This window comes from Salvelinus fontinalis, unplaced genomic scaffold (genome assembly GCF_029448725.1).
Source record: "Salvelinus fontinalis isolate EN_2023a unplaced genomic scaffold, ASM2944872v1 scaffold_0184, whole genome shotgun sequence".
In the NCBI taxonomy this organism is placed as follows: domain Eukaryota; kingdom Metazoa; phylum Chordata; class Actinopteri; order Salmoniformes; family Salmonidae; genus Salvelinus; species Salvelinus fontinalis.
In genome coordinates, this window is record NW_026600393.1 from 152,619 (window position 1) to 161,397 (window position 8,779).

The 8,779-nt window shown below is 43.0% G+C and overlaps 1 protein-coding gene across 5 annotated transcripts in view; it reads left to right on the forward strand.

Moving 5' to 3' along the window:
• Nucleotides 1-8,779, forward strand: part of LOC129844157 (zinc finger protein 638-like) — a 43,095-nt gene that overhangs the window by 9,971 nt on the left and 24,345 nt on the right. For all 5 annotated transcript variants that reach the window (XM_055912570.1, XM_055912571.1, XM_055912569.1 and 2 more), the window contains one exon: nt 5,304-5,545. In XM_055912570.1, the coding sequence (XP_055768545.1) occupies nt 5,304-5,545 (242 nt within the window). The remainder of the gene's footprint in view (nt 1-5,303; nt 5,546-8,779) is intronic.

Genomic DNA, 8,779 nt, shown 5'->3' on the forward strand with positions numbered 1-8,779 from the left:
GTAGTAGACCTTACAGTGAAATGCTGAATACAACAGGTGTAGTAGACCTTACAGTGAAACGCTGAATACAACAGGTGTAGGTAGACCTTACAGTGAAATGCTGAATACAACAGGTGTAGTAGACCTCACAGTGAAATGCTGAATACAACAGGTGTAGTAGACCTTACAGTGAAATGCTGAATACAACAGGTGTAGTAGACCTGACAGTGAAATGCTGAATACAACAGGTGTAGTAGACCTTACAGTGAAATGCTGAATACAACAGGTGTAGTAGACCTCACAGTGAAATGCTGAATACAACAGGTGTAGTAGACCTCACAGTGAAATGCTGAATACAACAGGTGTAGGTAGACCTCACAGTGAAATGCTGAATACAACAGGTGTAGTAGACCTCACAGTGAAATGTTGAATACAACAGGTGTAGTAGACCTTACAGTGAAATGCTGAATACAACAGGTGTAGTAGACCTCAGTGAAATGCTGAATACAACAGGTGTAGTAGACCTCACAGTGAAATGCTGAATACAACAGGTGTAGTAGACCTTACAGTGAAATGCTGAATACAACAGGTGTAGTAGACCTCACAGTGAAATGCTGAATACAACAGGTGTAGTAGACCTCACAGTGAAATGCTGAATACAACAGGTGTAGTAGACCTCACAGTGAACTGCTGAATACAACAGGTGTAGGTAGACCTCACAGTGAAATGCTGAATACAACAGGTGTAGTAGACCTTACAGTGAAATGCTGAATACAACAGGTGTAGTAGACCTTACAGTGAAATGCTGAATACAACAGGTGTAGTAGACCTTACAGTGAACTGCTGAATACAACAGGTGTAGTAGACCTCACAGTGAAATGCTGAATACAACAGGTGTAGTAGACCTCACAGTGAAATGCTGAATACAACAGGTGTAGTAGACCTTACAGTGAAATGCTGAATACAACAGGTGTAGTAGACCTCACAGTGAAATGCTGAATACAACAGGTGTAGTAGACCTCACAGTGAAATGCTGAATACAACAGGTGTAGTAGACCTCACAGTGAAATGCTGAATACAACAGGTGTAGTAGACCTCACAGTGAAATGCTGAATACAACAGGTGTAGTAGACCTTACAGTGAAATGCTGAATACAACAGGTGTAGTAGACCTTACAGTGAAATGCTGAATACAACAGGTGTAGTAGACCTCACAGTGAAATGCTGAATACAACAGGTGTAGTAGACCTTACAGTGAAACGCTGAATACAACAGGTGTAGGTAGACCTCACAGTGAAATGCTGAATACAACAGGTGTAGGTAGACCTCACAGTGAAATGCTGAATCAACAGGTGTAGTAGACCTCACAGTGAAATGCTGAATACAACAGGTGTAGTAGACCTCACAGTGAAATGCTGAATACAACAGGTGTAGTAGACCTCACAGTGAAATGCTGAATCAACAGGTGTAGTAGACCTCACAGTGAAATGCTGAATACAACAGGTGTAGTAGACCTCACAGTGAAATGCTGAATACAACAGGTGTAGTAGACCTCACAGTGAAATGCTGAATACAACAGGTGTAGTAGACCTCACAGTGAAATGCTGAATACAACAGGTGTAGTAGACCTGACAGTGAAATGCTGAATACAACAGGTGTAGTAGACCTTACAGTGAAATGCTGAATACAACAGGTGTAGGTAGACCTCACAGTGAAATGCTGAAAACAACAGGTGTAGGTAGACCTCACAGTGACATGCTGACTACAACAGGTGTAGTAGACCTCACAGTGAAATGCTGAATACAACAGGTGTAGTAGACCTCACAGTGAAATGCTGAATACAACAGGTGTAGTAGACCTTACAGTGAAATGCTGAATACAACAGGTGTAGTAGACCTCACAGTGAAATGCTGAATACAACAGGTGTAGTAGACCTTACAGTGAAATGCTGAATACAACAGGTGTAGTAGACCTCAGTGAAATGCTGAATACAACAGGTGTAGTAGACCTTACAGTGAAATGCTGAATACAACAGGTGTAGTAGACCTTACAGTGAAATGCTGAATACAACAGGTGTAGTAGACCTTACAGTGAAATGCTGAATACAACAGGTGTAGTAGACCTCACAGTGAAATGCTGAATACAACAGGTGTAGTAGACCTCACAGTGAAATGCTGAATACAACAGGTGTAGTAGACCTCACAGTGAAATGCTGAATACAACAGGTGTAGTAGACCTCACAGTGAAATGCTGAATACAACAGGTGTAGTAGACCTCACAGTGAAATGCTGAATACAACAGGTGTAGGTAGACCTTACAGTGAAATGCTGAATACAACAGGTGTAGTAGACCTCACAGTGAAATGCTGAATACAACAGGTGTAGTAGACCTTACAGTGAAATGCTGAATACAACAGGTGTAGTAGACCTTACAGTGAAATGCTGAATACAACAGGTGTAGTAGACCTCACAGTGAAATGCTGAATACAACAGGTGTAGTAGACCTCACAGTGAAATGCTGAATACAACAGGTGTAGTAGACCTTACAGTGAAATGCTGAATACAACAGGTGTAGTAGACCTTACAGTGAAATGCTGAATACAACAGGTGTAGTAAACCTTACAGTGAAATGCTGAATACAACAGGTGTAGTAGACCTTACAGTGAAATGCTGAATACAACAGGTGTAGTAGACCTTACAGTGAAATGCTGAATACAACAGGTGTAGTAGACCTTACAGTGAAATGCTGAATACAACAGGTGTAGTAGACCTGACAGTGAAATGCTGAATACAACAGGTGTAGTAGACCTTACAGTGAAATGCTGAATACAACAGGTGTAGTAAACCTCACAGTGAAATGCTGAATACAACAGGTGTAGTAGACCTTACAGTGAAATGCTGAATACAACAGGTGTAGTAGACCTTACAGTGAAATGCTGAATACAACAGGTGTAGTAGACCTCACAGTGAAATGCTGAATACAACAGGTGTAGTAAACCTCACAGTGAAATGCTGAATACAACAGGTGTAGTAAACCTTACAGTGAAATGCTGAATACAACAGGTGTAGTAGACCTTACAGTGAAATGCTGAATACAACAGGTGTAGACTATATACAGGGTGTTACGGTACAGAGTCAATGTGGAGGCTATATACAGGGTGTTACGGTACAGAGTCAATGTGGAGACTATATACAGGGTGTTACGGTACAGAGTCAATGTGGAGGCTATATACAGGGTGTTACGGTACAGAGTCAATGTGGAGGCTATATACAGGGTGTTACGGTACAGAGTCAATGTGGAGGCTATATACAGGGTGTTACGGTACAGAGTCAATGTGGAGACTATATACAGGGTGTTACGGTACAGAGTCAATGTGGAGGCTATATACAGGGGGTACTGGTACAGAGTCAGTGTGGAGGCTATATACAGGGGGTACCGGTACAGAGTCAATGTGGAGGCTATATACAGGGTGTTACGGTGCAGAGTCAATGTGGAGGCTATATACAGGGGGTACCGGTACAGAGTCAATGTGGAGGCTATATACAGGGGGTACCAGTACAGAGTCAATGTGGAGACTATATACAGGGTGTTAAGGTACAGAGTCAATGTGGAGACTATATACAGGGTGTTACGGTACAGTGTCAATGTGGAGACTATATACAGGGGGTACCAGTACAGAGTCAATGTGGAGACTATATACAGGGTGTTAAGGTACAGAGTCAATGTGGAGACTATATACAGGGTGTTAAGGTACAGTGTCAATGTGGAGACTATATACAGGGTGTTACGGTACAGAGTCAATGTGGAGGCTATATACAGGGTGTTACGGTACAGAGTCAATGTGGAGGCTATATACAGGGTGTTACGGTACAGAGTCAATGTGGAGACTATATACAGGGTGTTACGGTACAGAGTCAATGTGGAGATTATATACAGGGGGTACCGGTGCAGAGTCAATGTGGAGGCTATATACAGGGTGTACCGGTACAGAGTCAATGTGGAGGCTATATACAGGGTGTTACGGTACAGAGTCAGTGTGGAGGCTATATACAGGGTGTTACGGTACAGAGTCAATGTGGAGGCTATATACAGGGTGTTACGGTACAGAGTCAATGTGGAGGCTATATACAGGGTGTTACGGTACCGAGTCAATGTGGAGGCTATATACAGCGGGTACCGGTACAGAGTCAATGTGGAGGCTATATACAGGGTGTTACGGTATAGATTAAATGGGGGGGGGGGATGGAAAAGAAAATTACTTTTTTTAAACGTTAAGAAAAATGGCCCATTTGTCACCTAATTTGAATACTATACAGTAGGAAAGTGACAGTTGGTTTCAGTTAGCCCTGCTTGTGTGAAAACACGGCCAGTCTTAGCCTGAACGGTCGCTCGGGGCGATCAACAATGCAGTGTGGAAAGGCCCAATGAATGTCCATGGCCTCGATTCCTCGCCTCCTCTCACCTTCTCTACGTGCATTGGAGCAGTAGGTCCAAGGGGAGGAACCTCTGCTTTTCTCCTCCAATTAGGTTTGAGAAGGACCATGTGAGGAATCAAGGAAAGACCATTGGAGAAAGTAGACTAGTTCTTGCATTTATCTGTCCCTCTGTCGCTCACACACCCTAACACATGTCTCCCCTCCCCTTCCAGCTGGTCTCTCTGTAACCCATGTCTCCCATTCCAGCTGGTCTCTCTGTAACCCATGTCTCCGCTGGTCTCTCTCTGTAACCCATGTCTCCCCCTTCCCTTCCAGCTGGGCTCTCTGTAACCCATGTCTCCCCCCCCTCCCCCCCCCCCCCCCTTCCATCTGGTCTCTCTGTAACCCATGTCTCCCCTCCCCTTCCAGCTGGTCTCTCTCTGTAACCCATGTCTCCCCTCCCCTTCCAGCTGGTCTCTCTCTGTAACCCATGTCTCCCCCTCCCCTTCCATCTGGTCTCTCTGTAACCCATGTCTCCCCCCCCCCCCCCCCTTCCATCTGGTCTCTCTGTAACCCATGTCTCCCCTCCCCTTCCAGCTGGTCTCTCTGTAACCCATGTCTCCCCCTCCCCTTCCAGCTGGTCTCTCTGTAACCCATGTCTCCCCCTCCCCTTCCAGCTGGTCTCTCTGTAACCCATGTCTCCCCCTCCCCTTCCAGCTGGTCTCTCTGTAACCCATGTCTCCCCCTCCCCTTCCAGCTGGTCTCTCTCTGTAACCCATGTCTCCCCTCCCCTTCCAGCTGGTCTCTCTGTAACCCATGTCTCCCCCTCCCCTTCCAGCTGGTCTCTCTCTAATCCATCCTTTTGTATTTCCAGCTGGTCTCTCTCTAAACCATCCTTTTGTATTTCCAGCTGGCCTCTCCCTGACTGAGAACACCAGTCTAGAAGTTATGATGCAGTCCCTCGCCCCCGCGCTCCTGGCAGAGCTCGCCAAGAAGAAGGGAGCCTCCGGCTCCTCTTCCTCCTCCAAGGGAGGTGCCTCTCGGAAAACTGAAACGGGAATGTCCAAGTCGGGAAGCAAGCTAGGATCTGGAAGGTCGTCGACCAGGAAATCCTCCTCTCCCTCCAAATTGTCCAGCTCCACTTCTTCCAAGGTGTGTATTTTGTCCTCCAGATGTGTAAATAAATCTGTTAAGAACACGAGCAGGGAGAGTAGAGAGGTGATGATGATGTCATTGTGGTGATGTCCTACAAGGCTCTGATCTGCTACGTTCACCGCCTCGAGCCGTAGAAGGGCCAGTATTGGCTTCCCTCGAGCCATAGAAGGGCCAGTATTGGCTTCCCTCGAGCCATAGAAGGGCCAGTATTGGCTTCCCTCGAGCCATAGAAGGGCCAGTATTGGCTTCCCTCGAGCCATAGAAGGGCCAGTATTGGCTTCCCTCGAGCCATAGAAGGGCCAGTATTGGCTTCCCTCGAGCCATAGAAGGGCCAGTATTGGCTTCCCTCGAGCCATAGAAGGGCCAGTATTGGCTTCCCTCGAGCCATAGAAGGGCCAGTATTGGCTTCCCTCGAGCCATAGAAGGGCCAGTATTGGCTTGCCTCAAGCCCCCTGTTCTCTCTCTATACCCCCGGTCCTCTCCTATACCCTACACACAGCTCACTAACAATACCTCTCTCTCTCTCCCTGGTTTCTCCAGACTAAGAAGAAGGGTGGACCAGGGACCTCTGCTCTGTTAAGGCTGATGGATATCCCTCAGCACACAGCTCACTAACAATATCTCTCTCTCTCTCTCTCTCTCTCTCTCTCTCTCTCTCTCTCTCTCTCTCTCTCTCTCTCTCTCTCTCTCTTTCTTTCCTTCTTTCTTTCTTTCTTTCCTTCTTTCTTTCCTTCTTTCTTTCCTTCTTTCTTTCCTTCTTTCTTTCCTTCTTTCTTTCTTTCTTTCTTTCTTTCTTTCTTTCTTTCTTTCTTTCTTTCTTTCTTTCTTTCTTTCTTTCTTTCTTTCTTTCTTTCTTTCTTTCTTTCTTTCTTTCTTTCTTTCTTTCTTTCTTTCTTTCTTTCTTTCTTTCTTTCTTTCTTTCTTTCTTTCTTTCTTTCTTTCTTTCTTTCTTTCTTTCTTTCTTTCTTTCTTTCTTTCTTTCTTTCTTTCTTTCTTTCTTTCTTTCTTTCTTTTTTTTCCTGGTTTCTCCAGACTAAGAAGAAGGGTGGACCAGGGACCTCTGCTCTGTTAAGACTGATGGATATCCCTCAGCACACAGCTCACTAACAATACCTCTCTCTCTCTCTCTTCCTGTTTTCTCCAGACTAAGAAGAAGGGTGGACCAGGGACCTCTGCTCTGTTAAGGCTGATGGATATCCCTCAGCACACAGCTCATGATGAGGTGGTCAAGGCCGTAGAAGCCTTCGGAAAGATCAACAACGTCACCCTGCTCAAGTCCATACAGCAGGTACATTACCCTACTCTACATTACATTACCCTCTACATTACCCTCTACATTACCCTCTACATTACATTACCCTCTACATTACCCTCTACATTACATTACACTACCCTCTACATTACCCTCTACATTACATTACCCTCTACATTACATTACCCTCTACATTACATTACCCTCTACATTACATTACCCTCTATATTACATTACCCTACTCTACATTACATTACCCTCTACATTACATTACACTCTACATTACATTACACTCTATATTACATTACACTCTACATTACATTACCCTCTACATTACCCTCTACATTACCCTCTACATTACATTACCCTCTACATTACATTACCCTCTACATTACATTACCCTCTACATTACATTACCCTCTACATTACATTACCCTCTATATTACATTACCCTACTCTACATTACATTACCCTACTCTACATTACATTACCCTCTACATTACATTACCCTCTACATTACATTACCCTCTACATTACATTACCCTCTACATTACATTACACTCTACATTACATTACACTCTACATTACATTACCCTCTATATTACATTACCCTACTCTACATTACATTACCCTCTACATTACATTACACTCTACATTACATTACCCTCTACATTACATTACCCTCTATATTACATTACCCTACTCTACATTACATTACCCTCTACATTACATTACCCTACTCTACATTACATTACCCTCTACATTACATTACACTCTACATTACATTACCCTCTACATTACACTACACTCTACATTACCCTCTACATTACATTACCCTCTACATTACATTACACTCTACATTACATTACCATCTACATTACATTACACTCTACATTACATTACCATCTACATTACATTACACTCTACATTACATTACACTCTACATTACATTACCCTCTACATTACATTACCCTCTACATTACATTACCCTACTCTACATTACACCACACTACATTACATTACCCTCTACATTACCCTCTACGTTACCCTCTACATTACATTACCCTCTACATTACATTACCCTCTACATTACATTACCCTCTACATTACATTACCCTCTACATTACATTACCCTCTACATTACATTACCCTCTACATTACATTACACTCTACATTACATTACCCTCTACATTACATTACCCTCTACATTACATTACACTCTACATTACACCACACTACATTACATTACCCTCTACATTACCCTCTACATTACCCTCTACATTACATTACCCTCTACATTACACACCATCTGCTCAAGTCCATACAGCAGGTACATTACACCACTCTACATTACATTACACTCTACATTACATTACCCTCTACATTACATTACCCTCTACATTACATTACACTCTACATTACATTACACTCTACATTACATTACCCTCTACATTACCCTCTACATTACATTACCCTCTACATTACATTACACTCTACATTACATTACCCTCTACATTACATTACCCTCTACATTACATTACACTCTACATTACATTACACTCTACATTACATTACCCTCTACATTACCCTCTACATTACATTACCCTCTACATTACATTACACTCTACATTACATTACCCTCTACATTACCCTCTACATTACCATCTACATTACATTACCATCTACATTACATTACCCTCTACATTACCCTCTACATTACCCTCTACATTACATTACCCTCTACATTACATTACACTCTACATTACATTACCCTCTACATTACCCTCTACATTACCCTCTACATTACATTACCCTCTACATTACATTACACTCTACATTACATTACACTCTACATTACATTACACTCTACATTACATTACACTCTACATTACATTACCCTCTACATTACATTACCCTCTACATTACATTACCCTCTACATTACATTACACTCTACATTACATTACCATCTACATTACAT